This window comes from Corvus hawaiiensis, chromosome 11 (genome assembly GCF_020740725.1).
Source record: "Corvus hawaiiensis isolate bCorHaw1 chromosome 11, bCorHaw1.pri.cur, whole genome shotgun sequence".
NCBI lineage: Eukaryota > Metazoa > Chordata > Aves > Passeriformes > Corvidae > Corvus > Corvus hawaiiensis.
In genome coordinates, this window is record NC_063223.1 from 21,642,079 (window position 1) to 21,668,635 (window position 26,557).

Consider the following 26,557-nt stretch of genomic DNA (forward strand, 5'->3'; position numbering starts at 1 on the left):
CCCTGATATTAGTAACAGTAGTTAAGTCTCCCACACTCAATAACCTGCTTCTTTTCTTGCATCTCAAAGTCAGAATATACAGATATTTGTGGGGAGAATGTGTGCAGCATCCCAAGACCCAACTCAGAGGTAAAGGCTTCTCCTTTTGATGAGTGGCTTCTTTCTAGTTCAACAAATAAACAAAAAATAAAAAGTTTTCCTTTGAGCCAGAGATGGGAATTTCATTCAGCTGTGGAGACAGCTGAGGTGCCTTGGGGCAAAATATGGGAAGAAACAGATGGCCATAAAAGGAGAAGCACTGGGGAATAAAATAATTGAAAATTCCAAGCAAGAGTTTATAAATAAAATCTGTGAAAGCTTACTGTACATAAACAAAAGTCCAAGTTCAGAATCCTGCATGCCGTGGAGTGTCTTAAAGGGATAACCCAGGTAACTTACTGGGGTTGCATTCACAAGCTTGGTTTGGGCTTTGTGCTCTGTGGAAATTTTTGCCATGTTCCACAGGGACATGCACATCATGTAAATAAAAAGTGTATTATTTTAGATTGCAACTTCACCTGCATTTGTCTGCAGGATGTTTTGACCGTGTTTGTTAGAGGGTTTTCTGTTCATAAAAATTAATGGCAGCGTGAGTCAAAGCATTCAGAAATTCAAATTGGCATTGCAGAGTTATAAACTCCCTTTGAATTGTGCAAATTCCTCAGACACGTTCTCTGTGGGCCTTAAAATGTCTGCAATTATAAATATTTCTTCTTAGGTAGGGGAATAATTCTTCAGGACTGAATAAGTGACTGTTCAGACTTTCTGTTCTGGCTCTTGGTGAACACCTGTGTGCATCCAACCCAGGCCATTTTACGATTCTGTGATCTTAGTCATTATTGTAATTACTGTATTTGAAAAGTCTTATTTGGGTGTAATTTGGACATTCCTGTGGGTCCCTTCCCACTCAGAATATTCTGTGATTCTTGAGTACTGTGATAAGCCACTACAGTCTGTTGGGGTTGTATCTGTCTGTCCTTAATTCTAATTTATGTGCTGTCAAAGAGGTATTCTCCTCCTGAAACTGAACTTTTGCTCACTCATTGAGGGGGGGAAAAAAAAACCCCTCCTTACCTTACATGTGTAGGTCAGCATAAAACATTGCATTTTGGCTTCCTCTCAAGAAATCCTCTTTATTTCCTCATTGGTTGTGTTTCTGAACGAGGCAAACCCTGACTAAATGAGCACTGAATGCATATCAAAGGTGCAGAGCTGTTTCCAGGGACGTTTCTTCATTTTTATGTTGTAAGAATAATTATAACGAGTTTGATTTGTAACTGCTGCCAGGGCAACTCTTCCAGTCTAGTCAACTTAGAGAAGGTTAAAAATATGGTGGGATAAGCCTGGGCTTCAGCCAGAGAGAAAAACTCTGTTCCTACTTGCCCAGCATGAAGTGCAGAGCTCTCTCCTGCCCCTCTTTTCCTTCCTCCCCCCCTGTAGCCACGAGCACTCTGTCATGTTGACACTGGCACTGCAACTGTCTTGCTTTGAGTTTGAAAGAAGCACTTTTATCATTTCTAATATGCAGCCTCAGGCCAAAACAGACAAAGCAATTTGGAAGGATGAGGTTCAGCAGGAGGCTGGAATTCCCATTGTGCAGCCCTTTGGGAGTAGGACTGTGGAGCAGTTTTTTAATCAGAGTCACAAGTGTTGCTCTGCCCTGCTCGGGCAGCTGAGCTCCACTGGGGTGGGGACGAGCTCGTGGCCACCAGTCCTTGGACACAGCAATGGTTTGTTGTGATCTGGTTTGTTAGAGCTGTCAGGATTCACCCACGTCATTTAATCTGGTTCTTAAACTCCAAAACTCATAATATTCCCATGTATCGCAATATTTCAGATTGACTTGTTTTGTTTAATCTGGTTCTTAAACGCCAAAACTCATAATATTCCCATATATCGCAATATTTCAGATTCACTTGTTTTGTTTAATCTGGTTCTTAAACTTCAGTAATCATAATATTCCCATATATCGCGATATTTCTCAAAGATGCTGGTCCAGATCATTGCTTTGACCCTTCCAGTGGAAAAGTTATTTCTTCAGGCAGATGTGCCACCAGTACTGAAGGTGACTTTACTGATGCAGGGGATCTTTGTGTGGCACTGTTTTTTTTTCATCTCCAGGATTCTCCCTTTTGTTAAGCCCCCTATGGCACTGTCCCTACAGTTTTTGTCTCCAGTGTTTTACCCATGTTTCACACAAAGGAATTTTTATAATTCTACCACCTTTATGTTGTCAGCCACCATGAGCTTCTCCATGTTCTGATCTGTGCATCTTGTGACCAAACTCTCAGCTTGTCTTAAAAATGATTTTATTTTATTTCAGTCTCCTTTTGAGCTCTCATCCCCAGTGCTGTCAGTGTTCTGACACCTTCCTTCTCCTGCAGGATGCTTCCAGCCTGCAGTGATTTGAGAACCCAGTTACAAGGTTTTTCATCTCAGTTTCTATGAAACATTTCTAATAAATCTCCTTTAACTCATTTTTCAGAGAGCTGTCACCAATAATCAGACAACCTAAATATGTTTATCCTTCAGTCTCACTGCTGCATGATTTCACCAGTTTAGGTGCTGCCCTTTCTGAAGATGCTTCTAATTTCCTTTTTTTCTGGATTGTAAATCAAAGTGACACCACCACTTTCTCCAAGTAACAAAAATTCCCTTTATTAATGTAATTGTGCCATACTCTATAAGTCACAGAACACAACTGCATCACATTGTCCTGCTGGTCAGATGTCCTTTGAGTCCAGTTACAAACATGAAGAAATGCAGGAGTTACATCATTCCCTGTTGTCTTTTAGTAACCCTTGACTCACTGCATAATTTTCCAGAAGTTTTTATGGCACTTTCCATCTTTGCATGAACTTTTCTAATTATAATAACTTGGAACTTGTTCTGCCTTTTGAATGATTTGTTGGCATTTGACTTCTTTCTTCTTGTGAGCAGCAATGCCACAATTTAAAATGCAAATTCCCCCCAATGAAATAATGGGATGTGCCTGCCCAGCTTTGTACTTGGGCTCCATATGAATTTCATTTCTCCTTGGTGTGGGAAAAGTTCTAGTCTAGAGATAAATCCCTTTTGGATTGGCTGCTCTAAATAAAGCAAACAGCAATTGTCTCTAAACTAATGGCACTGATGTTATCACTGCCCCAGATTAGAACTTGGAGACATTGATGGAGATATATAATTTCTTTTACTGAACCTGATCTTTTAGGGTTTTCTGCCTGTGAAAAAATAAATCCTACGTAGTTGTTTCATGAGACAGAGTTTTTTGTTCAGAAGGGATGAAGTTTAAAGTAAGTTTAAAATATTGATTAAATGTATTTTTATATATTAACTAAGAATTTGGTGACATACTTATAAATTATTTGTGTCTGTGTCACATGCAAGGCTGAAAATTCTCCAGAATGCAAAATGAAGCTGAAGGAAAGAGTTTATATTTCCATATAAATATAAAAAATCCAACAGAATCAGTCCACCTTTGGGTCATACCATGCCCTCAGTGAGACAGAGAGCTCCAAACCCAGTAAGATTTGTGTGCTAACTTATGTATTATTTATCATTTGGTTTAATATTCTGCTGGTCGTGTGTCACCAGCCTGGCTGAGGGTGTCCATGGAGGGGGGATTCTTGGATGGAAAAAAAGGGGTGGAAAAACAGCCTTGGAGAACTGATTGACCTGTGTGGAAAGAGCCAGTGCAGATGTGTTGTAAGATCCTTGCCCTGAGCAGACATGACTAAACAGACTTTGTCTGCTCCCAACAATTAAGGAGTTTGCCAGGGCCCCATGCAAGTTCCAGCTTGTTTCCAGCTGGGAGAGGAGTTTTTCAGTTTGTGCACAAATGTTTTAGCTGTTCATGGGCTCTTCACTTTGGGGTTTACTCAAGAACTGTAACTTTTCAAGCAACACCGTAGTCTTCGCTGCCAGTCTTTGGATTTTTGAGTTCCCTGGAAGCAGTGCTTTGTGTAGCCCAAAAAGCAGGCCTTGCTTTATGTGAGAACAAAGTCAAAAAATCCAGTGATGTTTGGTCATGACCACAGAAGGACCCTGAGAACCTCTGCTCAGGCTTTGCTTTATCGTGGAGACTCCTGAGCGCGAGTGCAGAGCTCTGCAGTGATATCCCCAGGATGCAGATTGAGGCCTGATGCTCTGCTGCTGCTGTCAGGGGCAGCTTTTACCTAGTTAATAAGAGAAGGAGCAGGGAGATCACAAATTACAGCCCAGACAGGAATAAATGAGGTCTGTCATGCTGGATAGAGTGATCACCTGGCTGTTGGCCCAGGGACAGGTGGTTCTAGGTGGGTTATAGGACTCCACTGCCACTGAAGGTGTGGTTTGCTTGTGAAAAATAAATCCCATTCAGTTGTTTAGCAAGACATGAAGCCTAGACAGAGTTTTTGTCCAGAAGGGATGAAGTCTAAAGTAAGTTTAAACTATTGATTAAAGGTATTTTTAGATATTAATTAAGAATTTGGGAGCAATCCCTGCTGTGCTGGGAGCAGTTGGAGAATCATTCACCTGCTGAGGAAGGCTCCCAGGCTGGACACACACAGGGGTTTTTGACAAGGACTTCATGCTCTCATAGCCCTCATTTTCTCTGGTAATTGGAGAGGTTTTCTGAAGTGAGTCTGACGTCTTGCCTGCTCTTCAAAGCAACCATCCCAGAAAATGAAGCGTGCAGATCCAAACCTGAGATAGGATTGGTAATGGCTGGATGGTTTTTAGCCCCTCAGTATTGCTGGTTAATGTTATGGAAGTTTTGTTGTTGTTGTTGAGGCTTTAATGGGGCTGCACAGAGAATACAAAAGTTTCCATGAGCAATTCCTTCCTTCCATCACCAACGTCACTCTGAACAATGTTTCACTATCAGATCAGAAGGAAATGAGTACATCCCACCAGGACAGCTTCATTTAGTTTTTTAGGAACCTTTTGAACTAGAAAACAGTTTCCTTGACTTTCAAAACAAGAATTGTAAAGCATGGTTTTGTACTAATTATAGATTATTTATTAAAATAATTAGGCAGTCTTTGGTTAAATGTTTAAATTTGCTGTGTAGGTTTTTCAGCTGGAAATGGAGCTTCACTACAGTGCATGCTGAGCAGCACATGAAAAACAAATGCCACCCCTCTTTCCCATAGCAATCCCCCCTCTGCCACCAAGAAATAAGCCTTAAAATAAAAAAGATTCAGTCAAGATGCTAAACCCATTGGAGGATTCAATTGTTCATGACAAATGTGACTAATTCATCTGAGTAACATCATAATGTCAGTACAGCTTAATTTGTTTAATAACTGAAGTTATTAAATTGAGAGTTTGTCTTAGAGAAGGAAGAAATTGCTTTTTAAAAGGAGGTTATTCATTTAGGTGAATGATTTGTGACCAGGAAGGTTCTTAAAGCTTGCCTTATCTAAAAAGTGCACTGATAGAGCTCTGATTTGTAAAAATCACCACTGTAACAAATTTATTCTCTCCATTATAACTGTGTGTATCTGGAATAATTTATCAAGGTTGCCTTTGCCAGGTTTTGGGGACTATGAACTTTTATCTGTGGAAGAAACAGCTCATGTCTTTAGAGATGAAGGAAAACTTTGCTTAATCTACAATGAAAGTAAATGATATTAAATGTTGTGCAGAGGGGCAGAGAAGAATGTCTCTAATGTCTCTAATTCAGATTTAGCTCACTAGAAAATCTCTTCTGCTACCCATAATAAATGAGGTAAAACAGCCATCCCTGATGTGGAGGAAATCAAAACCTCAGATCTGAGTTGCAATATAAAAGTTTTATATAGTTATGAGGACAAAGAACTCCTTCAGTAGAATAATGATGCTTTTATTTATCACACCACAAGAGAAATATCAGCAGTACATAACAGCTCTTAGATAAATTTTGTGCTAAAGCACTTGAAAGGTTAATGCAGGAGAGGGAGTGTGAAAATACAAAATTCACTTTTCTGAGCTCCCAGTGAGGATGTTTGGGTGGAATACTGCTCCTGGGAAATGGTACTTTGTGTTACATGTCTTCTGTGGGGTTGTTTGGGTTGGGGTTTTCTTGAAGTCTCTGCATTACACAATAGTTGAATGCAGCACTGGCATTTTGCAAGAATGTTCCGTTGAGCCAAAAAAAGGGAATGAAATTTGGTGTGGAGTCAGGCTGAGAATGAGGTGATTCCACGTGGAGCTGAAGATGGGATGCAGCTCATCCCTGGCAGTGCCCAAGGCCAGGCTGGACAGGGCTTGGAGCACCTGGGGACAGTGGGAGGTGTCCCTGCCCATGGCAGGGGTGGCACTGGATGGGCTTTAAGGTCTGGGATCCTGTGATTCCAGAAGTGTAATATGATTTTAAATGTTTATAAATGAGTGTAAACCTGGTTTTGATCATATATACATATATACATATATATATAATGATGAATTTTATGGAAAATCCATTGAACAGCCTAGGTCTGTAGTCCCATTTTGAAACCATGCTCACCCCATTTGCTGCCTGCAATCCAGCTTTTAAAAGCAGCTTCTCACTCTGTCGCTCTCAGCTGGACTCACGCGTTCTTTGTGATCCCATAAACTCATGGAATTGCAATCACAGAATAGACCCAAAGATCAAAGCCACCCCAGATGGGGGGAGAAGGGAATTCTGAGCCAAAACAAGCTGTTGGGCTTGTAAGCAACTGGAAGCCTCTGCTGGAGCACATCTGTGCCATCCCCAGAGCTCCGTGGGGTGCTTGTGTTCCTGGGATCCATGGAAGGGCTGCAGCAGGGCTTTGCTAAGCCTGACTGGGCTAAATAGACCTGGAATAGGAGGATTGGATTGTGCCAGCTGGATCAGACTGCAGGGGCTGTGTCACTCTGCTTTTTCAAAGCACTGGGGCACAGCCAGGGAAGTGCAGCAGGGTGGGTTTGGTTTGGGATCGCTGAACAATTTGCTGCCCTCCGAGAAGCCAGTTGGTTGGTGTGGTCGTGGCTTCATCCAGCAAGCTTTGGAATAAGGTTTGCCCACCACCAGGAGTTTGGGAAAGCATTGCTTTGTTCCTGGGAATGAAAAATCAACAGCAGAGCAAGTGGGAGCCCAATTTGTTACAGCAGGTCCAGCAGGACAGATAAAAATTGGGAATTAAATAAGGAGATTTGATAGCTGGGACACAGCTACTTGCAGACAATCTGTTAGTCCAGCAGATGTTGAAATTCTGTGGTCAGAAAATCAAAAGCAGTTTTGAAAGGGCTTGCGGAATCCAGAGTCCTGCAAGACCCTCCAGGCCCAAAATATCGGCATGGTCTCATCAAAATTCTTGTTTGTTCAGTCGTGCCTGTATTAATTGAAGTGTTAGAGGAATAAATCTGACACTTGGACAAGTTTTTGGCTGGATCTGGGTTGGACATATGGTTTTAAATCAGTACATAAGTTTTTGAGGGAAGTGGAGGCTGCCTCTGTTACTTATTGTGAATTTATTGCATGGGCCTAGCAAATGTTCCCAGAGCAAGGCAAGGTGCTTGCAGAGCTCTCTTACTGCTGGGCACCTTCTGCTTTTTCACACTTTTTCTGCTCTTTTTGTTCTGTCCTTTTGAAACAAAACCAAACCAGAACCCTAATCTGCCTCCTCTGTTTCTAGAACATCACTGTCATTACCTTACCTTTAATAACGGATTTTTTTCCTAGCTGAGCTTTTATACCAGCACTTGCAATTTTCTGGGTAATTTTTTTTTTTTTTCCTGTTTGATAAACCTGATGGAAAAAGTGACAGGATTAATCATGAGGGAACCTGGCATGGAAGATTTTAATACAAATGTATTTATCTCCCCTAAGTTTCTCAACTATATATCATGAAATATATCTGATAATCCCATATCTTTGAGCATTTAACACTGCAAAACATGTTCTTTTATTCACTCAATATCTTCAGAAATTATTTTAGTTTCTAACTATATGGAGAGCATTCCTTCAGTAAAAGAGGAGAGAGGACAAAGTTTTCCCTAACTTCTTGCTGCCTCCTCCACAAGATAGAAATGTTGTGTATACACCACACGTATCTCCATGGAAGCAATGATGAGATTAGTGAGGTCACTGGATAAATCAAAGTTTTAATGAATTAATATTTTGATTGCATTTCAAGTTTTCTGTTACTTACGTGTTACAGACAGTGCATGAGAGGAAGTCTGGTTATACTAAAGATGTGCACAGAACTCACATGTAAGATGACATAACTGCACGTGGGACATGTGTTAATTTTTTCTGCCAAATGTTATTTTCTGATCATGGGAATTGAGCTGAAAAGGATCCCTGTTGTTGGGTTTGGAATTATTGAGAATAATGCATATTTTGCTCGTGTTTGCCAGCTGCACTTTGTGAAGATGGAGCGTGGCTGATCAAACACGCAAACGCTGTAGGATTGAAACTTGATTCATATCTGGGTTAGGTGACCTTCCAATAACACTTTTTATTGTTATGGGAATCTCTGTCTCCTCTGAGGATGATCTGTGCTCTTTAATCAGTCAGTAAAGCCTGAAGGATTTCTATGGATCTTTTTTCCCCTTGTAGAATTTGGGAATATTTTGAAAAGAAGGGGAAGATTTTCCCAGTTCTCAAGGCGCAGTGTCCCTTCATGATACGATTTGCAAAAGTCAATCTGAGTTCCTTCTCCCACCCAAAATCTCTGATTCCATGAAGAGTGGTGAGATTGATCCTTCCCACAGCAATGTGTGCTCTGTCTGGCCAGCCAGCTGGAATTTCTTCAGAATAAATGAGGATTATCTGGGTTTTAGGTGAACAGAGCTGTAGAATTCAGCATCTTTAAGCTGTTGGAAGCCTGGATGAGTGTGCTGGTCCTGCCAGGAGGGTGTTGCTCTGTCAGGGGCTGTAAAGAAGCATTGTGAGGGTGGTGATGGTGATGATGGAAGACATATTTATGGATATGTGGTAGGTATGGGCTAATTTAACAAAGATGTTACAAGGGATGATTTAATCTCATATGTGGATGTCAAAACATTGGAGCAGGGTTCTTGGAGAGGCTGTGAAATCTCAGAAGTCTTTAAAACTCAGCTGGACAAACCATTCTGTAATTCTGTGGTGATTCTGTAGCCAGGAGCCTGAACAACACCCTGATGGAGCTGGCCCTGCTTTGGGTGAAGGGATGGACAAAATGATTTCCAGAGGTATCTCTGGAGCTCACTGATGCTGTGCCCCCATGTTAGAGCACTGAGTGTCCCTGAAGTCCCATCTTCCATAATCTCTTCGTCGTTCCTGGATTGTTTGTTCCTGCAGTTCAGTTGTAGAGTTAATCTGCTGCTTGCTGTTAATCAGGAACTACCAACTTTGATTGTCGTGACCTGAAAGCTCATTTAGAGGTCTTTGACAGCAGCTCTGCATCACCTGGGAGTTAAAAAGGTGCAGTGGGACATGGCAAATTATGGATTTACAGCAAAACAAAATCTGGGCAGTTGGAGTGGCACAGACTCAGGTGTAGAAATGGTTTAATTATTCTGAGATCCATTTATGTATCCAATCCACATTTCCTGTACAAGGCTTGAAAGGAAATTTGCTTTTATATCTGTCTTACCAATTTTTTGCAGGATTTATAAACGTGATGAATATAAACTTACAGTTTTATTTTTAATGTAAAACCTGGGCACATCAAAGGGGGAAGATGACAGAAGAATTCAAAGATACACTTTTATATACTACAATGTTTTATTTTCGTTTCAGTCAAAGGCTTTATATCAGATCTAACCATTCCTATGACAGAATTTACATTAATTGTGGCTTCCTTCAGACACACGCTCTCCTTGGATGGCTGCCTGTCGGTGGTAGCAAAATGAAGTTGAAAATCCCACACAAAACAGAATAATGGCAATCATCAAGCATGCTGAGGGATGTGTTTATTTGTTTTCACACTTGTTTGCAGTTTTTAGGAGCCTGAAGAAAAGGCAGAGTGGTAGAAAGTCTCTGCTTAGATGCCATCATTGCAACAGCTCCGGTGCTATGCCCTGAAAAATTCTCTTTTCAGCTCCAAGCACTTCTAGACAGGAGAGAAATTGGGTTTGTGTTCGCTGCTTCGGTGCTTTGGGACTTTTTTTCCCCCCCCATAAAACAAGGAACAATGGAAGGAAATCTGTCTGAGGCATTTTTATACCAGAAAAACCCTGGTGTGCATTTTTGGTTTGCTTCTTTTTTTGTATTGTTTCGTTAATGGTTAGTCGTGACCAAAATAAATCCTTTTTGTGAGTGTTTTCATATCATTTTCTGATGAATACCTGGGAAAAGTGCTATAAGCCCAGCAGGGACTAATTACTGCTTGGTGCTACTGTTTGTAGATCTGCTTGGAGCTGGAGATATTAAAAAGACTTTGTAGCTAAAAGTTTATTTGTAAACAAATACCTTCTGTGCTGTTTACTTGCCTTTCTCTGTTTTGGTCTTAAAAATAGCTTTCAAAGCCCTTCAGATACCAGTTCCACAAGATATTTAGGCTTTAAGGTGCCTTCCAACCCAAACCATTCTGTCCTTCAAGGTATTGTACATCTATTTAAAAAATTTCATACAAGAGGAACTTGTAGAAGAGTTGCTGTTTGGTGAGATTAAAATGAGAGTGCCCCATCACCCTGACCTTTCAGGCTGTGGGCTGAAAATACCGAATTTTGGAAAGGCTGTAAGGGCAAAACAAGCAGCAGTCAGGGCCACCAGCATTGAGAAAAAAAAATAAAAAAGGTACAAGGTTGATGGATTTGATTTTATTGCAAGAAAGTAAAGGGAACGCTGTGGGGCAGACACAGAAAAACAGAATTTGTGGAGGTACAAGAGATGCCAGGGATTTGTCATCCAGGTCAGCTAGCTGGGATAGGGCACTGTGTGCAGGGATCTGGAGGAATTATCCACCCTTTTCTCCACCTGCTGCTTAAATAAAGCAGCTTGAAAGAAATGCAGGCTTTATAAGCCTTGGATTTGATTTTTTTTTTTTTTTTAGGTTAATTTCTGTAGCTTTAAGTTTGTCATTTGTGTGTCAGCTGAAGTAGGAAATATCTGATAGTTAGTTATTCAGATTATGGCCAGAGCTGATCTTGGATACAGTCTAATTAGAGGAAGTTAGAAGGTAGTTTTGAAAAAGAAAATTGGGAGAATTACTGTAGGATGAGGTCTTGCACTGGGAGCACAAGTGGATCCTTGCTGGAGTGCATTCCCTTGGATCCTGGGCAGCGAGGAATGCTCTGAGCAAAGCAAGATCTCCCCTTAGTGCAGAGCACTGCTCCTGTCGGGTGTTCACTTGGGCTTTCTTTCCTGTGGGAAAGGGGATGGGGGAGGGAATTGTTGAGCATGGAAAACACTTGGAGTGTGCCTGCTTTGAGGGCGAGGAAGGGAAGTGCTCACTGTGCAGAGGGAGCCGAGATGAAAGGAGGGTGCTGAACTTTGTAATTATCCCCCTCGGTCTGTACCTTAAAGGCTGCAAAAGCTGCAGGTTGGAACTTGCAGGTATTTAATGAATTTCAAGGTGCAGTTTCATTTTTGTTGCTGTTGCTGAGATGCAGCCAGGGATGGAACAGGTCCCACAGGTGTGTTCATGCAGCTCTGGTCACTTCCAGCACGTTTAGCCACATATCCACACACGTGGGGATGTTTAGCCAGATATCCACACTGTCAAGTGATTTAGGCTGCCCAAAATTCTGGTGTATTGTCTCTGTGCTGGAGCACAGAACAAGAACATGATTAACCTCATCAAAAAACTCACATTTCATTGCTGTAAAATAGCAAAAGGTTGCTTGAAATGTGTTCTTTTTTCATTAAAAATCCTGCTTGTTTCTAAATCATAGACTTAAGGTTTGACAATTGCTCTGGGAAGCCGTGTTCTCATGTGATCCTCAGCTGTGCTGTTTGATTGATGGAACATTTCATTTTCAGCCTTTAGAATTTTACTCTTTACTCCTCACCATATGTGAAGCATTTACAACACAGTAAATCCTGTGGTTTGCATAAAAAATCGACTCCAGGTCCTCCTGAGCAGAGTGTTTTGCGCCCTGTGTCTGTAAATTCATCTCAGTTGTGTGCAGAAAACAACATGTGGGGGTTGTTTGTTTGTTTGGCAGTTTGGAGGCAAGAAACTTCTCAGAATCCCCTCAAGGTACATTTCTATTCTTGCAAGTTTATTCATAAGATAAACAGTCGTTATCTGTTTGAATCACAGATGTTAATCAGAAGATGCAAAGCCACTGCCTGGGTAGGTGAGCACCGATTTTGGAGCTGTTGTTGTGGAAGCTCAGTTTGCAGGTACCAGGTGTTCCTGTGGTGGGGAGGAAATGCAAAACTCTCTGTTTCACTCGATTTATTGAATGTGCAATCTGGAGCTGTGGAAAATCAAGCAGTGGGAATTTGTAGGCTCCCCCCCTTACCCCCCCATTCTTCCTATTATTTACAAAAATAATAGTTGGACTTGCAAGAAAACAAGTGTGAGAATGCTCCTCTTCTGCTGAATAGCCGTAATTTGCATGTGAAGTTTAAGAATCTCTCCAAAGAAGTTTGAATATAAAAGCAGGTATTTGAAGGAACAGGTGCATTCAGATAATCTGCCCAGATTTGTGCAGGCTGGGGTGGGGTTGACAGCTGCTTCATTATCTTCCCATTTTATGACTTCTCCTGTCGTTGCCTGTAGCTGTGTTTGGGTTTGCCTCACCCAGGTGTGCTGCAGGACAGAGGAGAAGTGAAAAAATCCAAATTCACAGCTTGGTTTGGAAGTCAGTCTCTTTTACAATGATTTTACACACTGTCTTTGTAGGCTTTCTGTATTTTGTTACTGCCTCTGTTAAAAGGTTCACTCTTCTGAAGTAATCTCCATAGTCATCATCTATTAAAGTTTAAATGTCTTTTTTTGAAAACATCTATTGCTGTTAGTCGGGAGCCTGTGATAACGTAGCTGTCAGTATTTCACACAACTTCCTTTGCACAGTCCCGTGGAGCTTGTTTTCTTTGAGGTAATTTGCAATTGTTAACTTCTGCATTGAATTTTCCCCTTTTGTTTTGTGTTTTCCCCTTCCCTCTGCATGCACTTTGTTAAGATACCACTGCTTTGTTCTTTATAAACCTTTGTAAATTGGACTCAAAATGCTGTGCTGGAATTTTGGAAGTGTCCAAGGTTGGACTTGGGTTGGAGCAACCTGGACTGGTGGAAGGTGCCCCTGCCCGTGGAAGGGGTTTGGAATAAAATGAGCTTTAAGTCCATTCTATGGTGTAATGGTTCTGACTGCTCTGAGATTGCATGAAGTGTAAACTGTCTTCCAAAACTCTCTGTTCTCCTGGGGGGAAAATACTTTTCAAACATTTAAAAATCATCCTCCTCAGTCCAGGATGTTTGAGTATTGGTTAAATACCTGGCAACCTCATTTTCAGTATTTTTGTGAAGATTTTTTTGTAAAAAGCCTCCTTTTCATTACAAGCTCCTAGAAAAGAGCTGCTTTAGATAGGAGAGAATTTCCTTGTCCGGCCTGCAGTCTGTGGGCTTTGTTTGCAGAAACTGGGCTGGGGGGACTGACTGAACTTGGGATTTCTGCTTTTCTCTGGCTTGAATCATACCATAAACTCTATTTAAAGATTTTGTTTTTTGTATTTATTTTCCACATCCTTGACCCTGACTGGCGAGCTGGACATTTGTGTTTGCCTTGGCAAGCTCCAAGCTGCTCATCTAGGGCAGGATGAAAACTCTTTTTTCCTTTTGTAAACAAACTGTTCCTTCAGCATTTTCCATAAGGATTTACACCACCATTTTGTGACGCTTCTAGGAATGGAGCAAATCTTGCCATTCAGAGTTTTCCTTTTACACAGCTCGTAGCACTGCAGAGAAATGTTTGATTTTATGTCTTTCCCTAGGCTGGATGTGAAGAGCTTTCTTCAGAATGTTTTTAAATTCCAGAAATAGTCCATTTTTTCCTGTAGGGGTTTATTAAAGCTATAGGTCAATAGGCATTGTTGGCTGGCTAGAAAAGGGGTTATTTGTATTTTTTATTTGTCTACCCAGTGCAGTGAGAACAGTGCCCCATTGTCCCAGGCACTGTGTGCATGTAAAACACTGCTTTGTGCCCTGAAGAATTTACAGCCCAAATAACTGTTCATGCTCTGCTGTGAGGGGGGTTTGATAGATTTTAGTGGTCAGGATGTAAAATGAGAGAATAACTCAGCTGGCCACCTCATGCCAACACACGAGTTGTGTTTTGGAACAGAGGAACTGAATTTCATTTCCCCAGGGACACAGAAGTGCTGCAGCTCCTTTGGTCAGGCCATGGCCAGCAAGGGATTTCTGGGGGCTATGTGCTCTGGAAATGGCATTTTTGTGCTTGCCATCCAAACCACTTGTCAAGTGTCATCTGCAACACTCCACAAGTGTTGCTGATAATTTGGGCAAGTTAGAAACGCTCCCAGTCAGAGATGTGGTTTTATGTATTATACACTTGGTGTTACTATGTTCTTAAATCCAGCTCAAAGCTGTACCCGTGTTAGTCCTGAGCTTAAGCCCTGCCAGGTGGAAAAGAGGGTATTTGCCATGAGCTAAACCTCTAAAATATCAGAAAAAGTGTTTTAGGAGCACCCCTGTTTCTCTGGAAGAAAAAGCTTGGAGGATATTGAGAATATGCTCTCCCCCCACAAACAGCTCTGCAGATCCCTGGTCTGAATTTCTGCTACTCCACCTCAGTGTTTTCACAAGGATGCCTTGAAATTCTGTGAAAATATTCACTTTTCCCCCCACTCTGTAACCACTTACTGGCCAAGGGCAAGCCAGAAAGTAAAAGTACAATTGTGTTGTACTGCAGGAAAAAATGGTGTAGCTTTGTTTCTTTTTTAAGCACTAGAAAAGTACAAATTTCCATATAACTTCTTGTCCTTAAGCTGCTGTTTATGACATCCAATATTTGAGTGTAAAGTGACCAATTAGTTCTTGAATTAATGTCTAGAATAATTTTTCTGCAGTTTAGTAAAATAAGCTGTTTATTAGAAGTTATTACTCACATGAAGTGTGTGCCAGTGAGTCAGCAAACCAGCCCAGAATGTCTGGGGTTTCATCTGAGCCTTCCTGTAAATGATAATAAATAGCAAATAGCCAAAGTGACAAATGCTGAAAAGTAGATGTTAAAAGTACCCCCAAGATGACAAATAATTATTGATGCGTAGGTTGTTAACAGAGGAGAAAACCACTGAATTTTCTGTAAAGCTCCATTGGTGCTAGTCAACAGTTCATAAAATGCTATTTATTATTCCTTTTAAACAGCAATGTGAATTTATAGGAGTGTATTAAGGGCATATTTCAACTCCACAAACTAAAATTCCTTTATTTGTTGCAGATCTGGGACATGAGTGATGATGAAACAGTTTGAAATCAGGTGGCTGAGGAGGAGGAGGATGCCCTGCTCTGCACTGCAGCCCTGCCTTTTATCTCTGCTTGGACAAGTTAATGATTGCTTTACCCCTCCTGGCTGCTGCAAAGACAAACAAACAGAACCCACGTTTTGCCGTGAATAACTCCACTTTCAAAGCAGTCTCTTATGGACACAACTCGCCATGTTTTCATTTTTATTGTGTAAATAACTGGAGCAATGTGCTTATGTTTAAACCTGCTCTCTTTCTTTTGGGTTTTGTTTGGGGTTTTTTTTTAAGTTTCTGAATATGGCTTACATATAAAATATGCTGCTTAAGCCAATTTGGGTGGTTTGTTTGTGCCAGGTTTTATTTGGCTTGTCAGTGGCCATGTCCAAGCAGCATTTCTGAATGTCTTTGTTCATCTCTCTCAGATTTGGGGCACTTTAGTTGGAATTTGTTAAGATTGAGCATTTTCTGCTCTTGGGAATTAAATTTCACATTTAAAGGTGGGCAGGAGTGGGTAAGGACCTAAACCTGCTGCCTCTACCACATGAATTTAGGGTGCAGTTGTTCTGGATGTATCCATGGAATTGTTACTCCCTGTAAAGATGTCATCCTTTCATACCTTGGAAACAAAGTGGTTGGACTGATTTTTGCCCAGGAAAGACCAAAATACATTAGTATCATGGTTAGGCTCCCCTGAAGCTCAGAGAAGGCTCTGTTACACGGTTAAAAACTGCTTTAGGTCATTGATTCAGTCAAAACTTGTAGGGAAATGCTTCACTGAAATGAGAAATTTGTTCTCTGACTTTGCTGGGTTTGGGTGTGGTCACGCAGAACCTTGCAGGAGTTCAAAAAGAGCAAATCTCTTTTCCTTTTTGGTTCATTTGAGTTTTTTCAGAGATTATGGCTGAGCACAAACAGGAGTTTGAGAATCCTTGAGTTTAAAAAATAGCTTGAGGAAAAAGGAGCTTTAAAATATCAAAGTACATTACAGCAGTATTGAAAGTGAATCTATTGGTCTTAACTTGGAATAGGTTTTAGAAGGAAATTTGAAATCCCTTTCATAGCTTTATATTGTGGGGTTTATGAGCTAATTCACTTAAAAAAATGCAAATCACTTTATCTGCCAAGCAGCCTCTGTTTCCCAGATATGTTAGGAAAATTAGTTGGTCAATCCAATTATTTTAGTTCCTTCCTTAACATAAGCTCAGAGGTTTTTTTTGGTTTTTTTTTTTTTTTTTGTAGAGAATTTCCCATCTTCTCTCTTATGCCACCTCAGAAGAAGTTCAGTCAGGTCAAGGATATCTGCAACTCCTATATTCTGATCAGAAAAGAAGATTTATTGAAACCTGCTGAGGTGTGCACCAAGTGTCTAAAATAGCCATTATTGTCTAAAATAGCCATTATTTCTATTTATTTATTGTCATAGTCATTGTATTTATGTGATTTCTTACGTAGGGGAATGTCTAGCTTAGGTAACTTCAGTGTAATATAAAATATATATGAACTCAATATATTTTAGAAATCAGAGCTGGTAACCAGAACAAGTCCTCTTTTGGTGGCCAGGCACTGGACACTGAGATTGACACCCTGCAATGTACATTTTTAAAGCACTTAAAGTACATGATGACTTTGGAGCCATGTTTGTAGCCATGCCATAGTCCAGCTGGAGCCTTGGGTTGGTGCCAGGGCAGTTTAAACGGAATAATCTGCTTTTTTTATCTTTGGGAGTTGCTGACCGTGGAGTGTGAATGGCTCTGCAGTTTGGGGTTATCTGCAACTTGAAAGCTGCACATCTTCCTGAACCTGGTAAACATTAATAATTGTTTTAAATACCTGAAACTCTGCTTGGCCTGCTAAAGCTCCCTTGTAGCTTTGCTTGGGACGTGTCTGTGCAGAAGAGGAGGCAGAAAGGTCCAGAGCTCAGGGTTAATGCAATGTTTCCTTACCTCTCATTCCAGTGCCATCCAGCTCTCCCAGGCTGGGCTGTTTCCTGTCCATGTGCTTCCCAGATGTCCCTGATGTGCAGAAACACTTCACTCTGGCTTGGAATAACTTCCCTTGTCTCACTAGAACGTTGTTTTCTTTCTCCTTGCAGACCAGAATTGTTCTCCTTTTGCACTGACTCAATTTCTGGGCATTTACTGAGTGACAAATCCCGAGAATCCATTCCCATGAATGAATGAATGTACATTCAAATACTAACAGCAGATAAATACATTTATTTGCTGCCATGTGTGCACTTAATGCAGGATTTCTGCACAGTCCCCAGCTCCAGCGTTTGCTGTTTAACAGGACAAGCTAAACTTTCCCTTTTTCATGGAGAACGTGGGATTTTAATGTCATTTGTGCTGCCAGGAGCTTTTCCCCCATGGCACCAGTGAAGAACCTGAACTTTCACTGGAGAACCCAGCCAGGGCTTTTCTGGTGTGAACCAAATCTGTTGGGAAGAGGGAATGAGCAATCTCAGAGGATCCTGCTCATATTCCTCAACTATCTAATAGAAATATCCTGGCATTATATGGCAGCCTGCAGCTGTGGCACCCACAGGCCTCACCTGGGGACATTTAATACTGTTAGAAGATCTCAGTGGAGAGCTCTGACACCACTTTTGTGCTTGAGCATTAAAGAAGCTCATGGGATGACAGCTTCTGTTGTGATTTCACACTTCTACCAGCTGGGATTTTGCTTCAGTGTCACCCCTGCAGTGTGTTCTGCTGGCTGAGGTTCAGAATTTGTTACATGAACGTAACACATCCATCAGAGTGAGGAATTTGAGATTCCGTAGGAGAGTTTTCTTTTTTGGAGCCCTGAGTTGCTCTCATCCTTGCTGCTGTGTCCTGCTCTGTCCGTGGGGAATGGATTTCCCTCAGGGACACCTTGAACTGTCCTGGTGCCATCCCAGCCACGGCCAGAACCCTTCCCAAAGTGGGTGTTTTGAGTCTGAAGCCTTCAGCACTGGGCTCTGGAAGGGAGAAAGGCACAAACGTGGAAACCACACTTAGATCCATGGAGGAAGATTCATGGTGGCCCAGGCAGGTTGATTGAGAAGGTCATCAGGGGTGGAACCACAGGAGTTCTATTCCCAGGAAGCTGATGGCTCCCAGGAAGCTGATGGCTCCCAAGAACTGAAGAGATTCTGCTTCAGTAGATGTCAGCAGCGCTGGAGTTATTTTGGCACAACAAAGGAAACTGCAGTGACTGCTCCAGGCCTTAAAATTATTGAGCTTGAGCTCGGAAAAATGCTTTCCCTTGCCTGTGTTCTGCATGGCTTTGGTACTGTGTCCTCAGAGAAGCCCAGTGAGGTAAACTAAAATTCCCATTTTGTCATCTTTGATCTTCTTATTACCCTTTGTGTGGGTCCCTGCCCATGGCAGGGGTGGCACCAGATCATCTCAAAGGTTCTTTCCAACCCTTTAGCATTCTATGACTCTAATCTTGTTTCTTTGTATAAATTTTGGCTGCCCACCTTAAATAGATGCAACAGAAGTATTTGCAAAATGGAGTGATTCTGCCATCTATAAGCACTTGTGCTCTTATTTAGAAACCTCACTGAAATGGGTTTTATTTCTGAGCTTTGCTCTGTGGAATCAAATGACAGCATGCGTTTCCCTCCTACTGAACAAATTGTTCCTAAATACCTGTTAACTTGCATAACTGGGATTGCTGATGGAATCTGAGAAGCATTTGGTTGGAAAAGACCCTTTAGATCATCAAGTCCAAGGGTAACCCCAGCCCCTCCAAGCTCACCACTGCTGCTCCATCCTCACCCTGCTCTGGGCCTGCTGGGCCATGGTGAACTCGCCCAGCTCCCAACTTCCCGTTGAGTTTCTTCCCCTTTTTCAAGCCACCCCATAAAACCAGTGTGATTCTGAGATGTGTTCTGGGAACAGACTTGGCTGTGCAGGATTCTCATGGAGGCCAGGGCTGGGTGAGGTCCCTGAGCTGATGGTGATGAAGGACACTGTGCCTCTCACAGAATCTTTGGGAGCTGGGACAGAATCCATGAGGATATTTTTATATAGTTCCTCTTCAAAGCATAACTAAATTTTAGGAGTTCCAGGAGAGTCGTAGCTCTCCATTCTTACGGGAATAGGAAGGATTGCTCACATTCTTGCAGAAGTAAATACATTTCAAGCTGGCACATACCCAGCCTGTCTGCTCCTTCCACGTGCTCCAGGCCATTCCACGTGCCCCTGGCTCAGGGATTGCTGCTCTGTGACTTTGCATTCAGAGTGTACACAGGAAGAAGAGAGCAGGAGCAGCTCAGTGCTGGGATTTTACTGCCAAATTTCTTTTTAAAATCATTTCTTTTTTAAATTTTTTATTTCTTTTTAAAATAAGAACGCAAGGCTTTCCTTAGGAACAAATAAGCGTTTATACTCCAAAGAGAGCCACTAAAGAAATATTTGCAACATGGGAAATTTAGCTGACTTCATAAGAAACAGAGCCTGGAAGATGTCTCCAGCCTGTTACCATTTGGCTTCATTAATTCCTTTTTTTCTTTTTTTTTTAAATTTCATTTTCAGCGCAGCTGATGTGCTCGTGCATATCCTGCTGGAATGAAACTTTCCTTCCAGAGGCTGTTGTGCACCTTTGCTCTTCCAGAGCACCTGGATTAACTGTTTTTAAAGGCAGAAATACTACACTAGGAAGACTTTGGACTGTGCCAGGGTGTAAATTCCTAACCTATGAAAACCTTGCCTACCTGTGCCATTTCCAGCTCTCCTTCCTTGCAGCTGCCTGGGCCTTCTCCAGAGCCTGACAGTGCTTCAAAACACCACAGAGGTAATGCTTTAGGTTTGAAATTCATCTAGGCTTGCCCTCTCTATTCCCACTTCAGCTTCATCATTTCTGGAAAGCTCATTTTCTTACCTGTGCAACAGTTGGCAGGTTTGGAATTAAAAACCCGTAACAGTTTATTGACCTTTTTGCTCTCATTTTACTTGTCTTGATAACCTATCAGTAATATCTCTGGGCTTTATTTTCAGTTATCCTGGGTCAAACTGTTCCGTTGCCATTTTGAAGCGTTGAGAACCAGGCTGTGGCTCGTGCTCATCTGTAGCCACCTCTCTCCTCAGGCCAGCAATCCTCATCCTTCCACCAGGCCAGGTTGTGGAGGAGTCCCTGGAATGAGTCACTTGAGGATTATTTTAACCAGGCTGAAGCTCCTCCCAGAAGAATTAACAGCACTAAGCCGGAGTGGCAATGATGTACTTTGAGTACCTTCAGGTATTCCATGTCTTTGGGCAGCAGTTTTTTCACCTAATTTCCCAGTCCGGATGATCTCACCTCAGGATGAGGATGCAGATGACTGCTCCAACCATATATAAGTTCAAGCTGTAATTGCAGCCCTCGCTAATTATATTATCTGCCTGTTGTGACTTCACCATGGCACTTTCTCAAATGCAGTGGAATTATTTAGGACATTCTCTGAACAGATTTTCAGAACCCACCAGTTGTTTGTCAGCACAAGTTCTTTCTGCTTAATCAAGCCAGTGCTCCCTTGCCATTGGAGCTCCTTGGGTTTAGGGAGAAAAGGCATAATCAGGAGCTCTGAAAACAGCCTGTGCTGTGTTTCCTGGCTGGCAGGGAGCACACGCTCCTTCCATCTCCTGGAGCTCTCTAAATGCCTGTTTCCTCCTGTTCTTTGCATGGATGTTTATGTAGGACATTGATAGGAAGCACAATGGGCTTTGTCTCTCGGTGAAGGTCACATGCACACGTGCGTTTCATTTTAAATGGGATAAAAGTTCAAATCGCTTCTTAACAAAATATTTTAGTGAGCTAACAGGAAAGGACAGGAGCATATGTACAGGGCTGTGCTGCTCCAAATCAAAAGCACGACTTTTCAAAAATTATTCCTTGTAATTTCCCTCCTTTCCCGTCCAGTTACTTTCTGTTCTTACATTCCTTGGCTGTGGGTTGCTGCTTCAGTAGTCTGAGCATGCAAAAATTCAGGCTTGTGCGTAACTTCAGTCTTTGGCACTGGGACGTTTGACTTTTGCAAGATCTCAGCAGAGTGATTCATTGTTTGATTTGTTAGTGAAATACTACTCTGCACTACAGAAGTAGGAAAGGGGAGACATTAAACTGGAGCTCTCTAGTTTTTTCCTTAATTTCTCTTTTGGTCTAATGGTCTTCTGGTGGTCTCCACTCTTCTCTCAGAAGCTGCAGTTGGTGCATCCTGCACTGCAAGGTTCGAGGCGTGTGAAGTCTCATTGCTGGAATGCTTTTGTTTCCCAAATCAAACCAGTGCGGGCTAAAGCTGCCTGGAGCAGAGCTGCTGGAATTGTTTCCTCATCGTGGCAAGGAAGACAGGCAAGAAGGAAGGAAGGAAGGAGAGAAGCTTCCATGTCTGCTGCACTGAAAGCATTTGGACTCTGAGTTTTGACAATTTTTGGAGTCCTTTCTCTCCTCTTTTTCCTTTTCTCCCCACATCCCCAGTGCCGCAGCCTCCCCGAGGGAGGGCTCTCAGTGACACGCACGTTCATTTCCAGTGACAGACTTCCCACAAATTACCGGGGAGGAACTCTATAAAGCAGGCACGATTTTCCTTGAGGTTTTTGCTTTGTCTGTGAGCGTCTTTATTTTCATTTCGTGCTTCCAAGGCTGACTTTTATCCAGTAATTCCGTAGGTGTTGCCACTTCCTCAGGAACCTGTGACTCAGGCGACGTTTAAATGCCATGACATCACCGGCAGCTCCTCCTGGAATTGCTGCTTTCCTAAATAGGGCTCTTCGCTTCGCTTTGAGGTTTTTTGTGTGTGAGGGGGGAGGGATGAGGGGGTTTAATTACTTAAGGCAGCCCTGCCATTCAGAGGATCCAGGGTTTAACCTTTTGAATTGCTGAAATTGCCAATGTTACTTAAAATGGGAGAGCCATATTTATACATTAGCTCTTTATGAATGAAATCACGGTAATTAGGCCTTTGTAGAAGTTCTGCTGTTGTAAATCAGGCTTAATTCACTCCTGGTGCGGAGAGGGCAGCAGCTGAGGGGAGGAGAAGGTCTTGAGCATCGTTTTCCATTATTATTTGGGAAGCAGCGCAAACAAAAGGTGTCTTTGCACGCTGGTGGGCAGTGCAGTGGCTCTGCCAGCAGCGTGTACCTGCAGCACAGCAGACGCAGGGCACATTGCAGAGCTGCCTTGGCAGGGACAGCGCTCGGCTGGCTCAGGGGGAGCTGCAGCAGCTCTGGGGCTGTGCAGGGTGTCCCCAAGGCAGCGGTGGCAGCAGCAAGGCCTGGGGGACGAGCAGCTGCTGCAGCTGTTTCCTGCCTGGCCAGCAGCCCTTGGCCACGTCACTGCAGGCAGGAGCTGGCTGGGGAATGCAGCGAGGAGTCACGGCAGGAATTCTGGCCATCGGAGGAATGCGAGGAGCTGCGTGTCTGTCTAGGTCATGGGCTCAGGGTGTTCCTGGGCAGGCTCTCGGTGTGTTGGGTTGTTTGTTGCTGGGCAGAGCAAAGGATGCCTTTGTTTGGCCTTTTGTTTGGTAGTGGCAGGTTTGGAGCTCTGCAGGAACTCGTGCAGCGGAGCCTTTCGGGGTGGCTCTGCCTGTGCTGGGTTCTCACTGAGCAGGCAGAGCCTCTGTGGTGGCATTTAAAGGAAAACTCCGAGGGAAGTGGGGTCAGTGGCTGCTCTAGGTAATGGGCTTTCTTCCAGTGATGTCAAAATCTGGCACTATTACAACTTAGTTACTTTTCAGATGACACGTTAGACCAAGGTTCTAAAAAAAGTTTCTGTATCTCTTTCTACTTTTTCTGATAATTTTTTTTTAATTCATCTTATCTTCCTAAAGTTGCTGCTGAGTTTCCCTTGGGTCCCTTATTTTCTAAATTACATTTTAAATGGCTTTTAATTAAAAGCTCTCACTCAGGTCCCACCCAGTGGCTATTGGATATATCCTATTGATACATCCCAGTAATTCATCATTATTGGCACCAAGTTGGGGACACTGAGCAGTAGGTGGTGTGAATGTGATAACACCACAATTATTTGGTTACACAAAGACAATTTCCCCCTAATTAAAACATTTGCTGTTGCATGTTTCTTGCATGCATTTAGCCACTATTTGTGATTTTTCCTTGGCAGTAGTTGGGATGAGTGAGCTGTAACTTCTGCCCTGTGGACTCAGTTGAGTTTAGCAACGCTACAAACTTAAGCCAGGCTTCTTTGAGCCTGGATTTGCAAGGGAGGGATGGAACAGGTCACTGGTGCATGGCCAGCCTTGCCCTGTGGCTGGACAGATTCATTCCCAACCATGATGGTATCTGTTAAGTTTTTTTCCTGTGGGTAGTATTTGGAAATGTCATTAAGAGATTCAGAGAGATAACTTCAAGATAGCAATTCTTAAAAGTCCTCTGGGAGCAGAGATTAACAAAATACCTCTTGATGTGAGATACTGGAAAAGAATGGGACTCAAATGTCACCAGGGTGTCAGGAGGGGCTGACACTCAGGACATGGGGACGTGCAGCACAACATGTTTCAGAACATGACCAAAACACTGCTTTAAAATTATTCTGTTGCTATAGTTGTAGGTGGTTGTGTCTTCAGAAATTTTCTAAGCCAAGGTCTTCCATTCCAGCTTTCACAGTTTGGAGTTTGATGTCATTAATTTACTGGGCTTTCTAAAAACGCTGCTTGTTTGAAGCACCTCTGTCCTCTCTGTAACTGTCGCAGCCATGGGAAGGTGGATCGAGGCAGAATTTCCTGGGCTGTGTGAGGCTGAGGAAAGTCCCCGAGAGTCTGAGTTAGTTCAGAGGAGACTCTGGCAGAGTGAGGGCTTGGTAGAGCAAGACCAGTCTCAGTGGAGCCAGCTGGGCAAGAGAATAAACAGTGCAGACTCTGGAGGTGATGCAGGTCTGCCTCACCTCTAGCACTGCTAATGCCTTGTAGCTGAATTTGGATAACTTGTCCAGGAGTGGTTACTGGAATTCATTTGCCGCAATTTTTGGATGCCCGTCTTGGGATGCTTGAGCCAGGGTTTGATGGTGTCTTAAACTGGGTTTCAAAGTTCTGAGAGAAGGCTGATATCAAATGTAAAGACAATCGTACATTAAGCATGTATTTTTAAAACTTACCTGTGTAAAAGAGGATTAAATAAATCTGTTCTTCACTTTTAACTGCTCTCTGTTCCAGTTTGGCTCTTTCTTGCAGGTATGTTCTGGGCTTTGTGTAACAAATCAGCTGAAATAGAGAGGAATCACCAAAGAGCTTTGTTATTCTGATGGAAAAGAAACAACAGAAAAGGAAATGTTATTTGAATGCTCCCTTTAAAAGGAGTTTCTGGTTTTGAGGCTTGTGCTGTTTGTTACCCATCTGAGTGCCAGAAGCTTGACTTTGTCTCACAGTAAGTGATCCCAAAGGGGTTCAGATCCATGCTCAGCCTGGGTCAGCACAGCTGGAACTGGGGCTAATAGAGCTCAGCAGCCCAGGCTGAGAGTGGCAGGAAATGTTGGCTGTGTCCTCCCAGGCCTGCACTGACACAGTTCCTGTCCCCAGGAGCCGAAGTTTTGCGTTCATTTGGTGTGCCTTGACTTTGGTAATGGAACAGAATTAAGAAGCAAGTAAGAATTGGGCTGGGGGTTTTTAAAATGTTCTTAATTAACAAGCATTTCTTGATGAATTCGAATCACAAATATACTCCAGAAGAGGAAAAAAAAAAGGGGGGGTTTTGTCCACTTCCTGAGTGAACTACAGAGCAGTGTTCATGAACTAAGTACAAAGTGTAAATAAGTTGCCATGACCTGTAATTTGTTGGGCTATCCAGTGGTGTTAGTGATATTTTTGTGTTTTACAAACCTTTCCCAATGTTGTCATTGGCTCTTTTCCCCAGTTAAACTTTTCACTAAAAAAAAAAGTACAAAACTTCCATTATGAGACAAGAGCACATGAACTGAAAAAACCTTTGAAAGCCTTGCCCACTGCCCCAAATCTCTGTTGTAGTGAAGCTCCAGCATTTCTTTTGTCGTACCATGTTAATGTTTTCCTTCCCTCTCTTGTTCTAGATGGGAGATATGAAGGGGCAGAAGAAGAGGAACCTGGAGGAGAGCCAGGAAAAACAGCTGGATGGAGCCTGGCTGGACCAGAGCTGCCCCAGTTCGGGAGCTTTCCCAGCAGAGGTACCGTCACTGGTTTGAGGAGCTGCCACTCCTCCGAGCTCCAGTTCATCTCCCTGGCTGCTGACAGGCCTTGGCACATCCCTTTTTCTGGCCAGGGTTTGTCTCTGAGGAGTTCTCCTGCAGCTCAGCACCAGTTTTTTTCCTTTGGGGAGCTCCCACACTGTTTCCACACTTTTGTGGAACTACAGGTAACTGTGGCTGTAAGGCCTCAAAGGGTCACAGGTAGTACAGGTCACCCAGCCAGCTTTCACCTTCTCTTTGGCAGAAATTAAGTGCTATTTCTCTCTTGTCACCCAGCTGCTCTGGTGCTCTCAGCAAGGGCAGGAACACTGTTCTGAATTTGTACCTCCAGAGCAATGAAAGCAATAGATTTGCTTAAGCAGACTCCTCACCCACAGGCTAAATAAATAAATACAGATCTGGAAGTGTCACTGTGTGATCTTGTACCTCAGTGAACAATCCCTGTGCTCCCTGAACACCATCCTGTGTGGGAGTTCCTGCAGTGTTTGGGTTTGAGGTCGTAGTGGAGCTGATTCCCACTTTGGGGATGCAGAGCTAAGCAGTGGAGGTTTCCTGAGGGGAGAATCTTTGCTTTTCCCCAGTCTGCCTCTCTGGGTAAATTGCAGCTTTCTCAACTCTCAAAATGTTGCTGCTCTCCCAGCACCGGGGTTTTGTTGTTTTGTTGTTCCTCCAATTCCCAAGGATCTGTTTCCTTTTTTCTTTAATTTAAAACCGAACCCATCTGTTTTGTGGCTGTGTAAAAAAGCCTTGAAAATGTGAAGCTAAATGGCTCAAGAACAGAATGAATTCCAAATGTCGTTATTTAGAATAACCTGATTTTAATTTTGCTCCTGCAAAATTTGGGTGAAATATTTTCTGAGTTTTGGGACTGCATAACACAGTTGTGAGATATCAGTGTTACAATTGATCACGTGAGTTATAACCAAAATAACTGATGGCAAGAAAGCTTTCCAGGCACTGCAGCACTTTGATGTTGTTCTGTTTGTTGTCCCTGGGTGTCTGTGCAGGGCAAACAGCCACACAGCAGTGGAGATTTGTGCAAGCAATAGAAAAGCA

General features: G+C 42.6%; 1 protein-coding gene across 6 annotated transcripts in view; it reads left to right on the forward strand.

The window, feature by feature from the left end:
* The window catches only part of ATG7 (autophagy related 7), a 92,988-nt gene that overhangs the window by 60,719 nt on the left and 5,712 nt on the right, over positions 1 to 26,557 (forward strand). For 3 of the 6 annotated variants that reach the window (XM_048315918.1, XM_048315919.1, XM_048315920.1), the window contains one exon: positions 12,198 to 12,449. In XM_048315918.1, the coding sequence (XP_048171875.1) occupies positions 12,198 to 12,434 (237 nt within the window). In that variant the 3' untranslated portion in view covers positions 12,435 to 12,449. Of the gene's footprint in view, positions 1 to 12,197; positions 12,450 to 15,339; positions 24,926 to 25,366; positions 25,481 to 26,557 lie in introns of those variants that run through there. The other 3 variants (XM_048315924.1, XM_048315925.1, XM_048315926.1) reach the window with 2 other exon arrangements.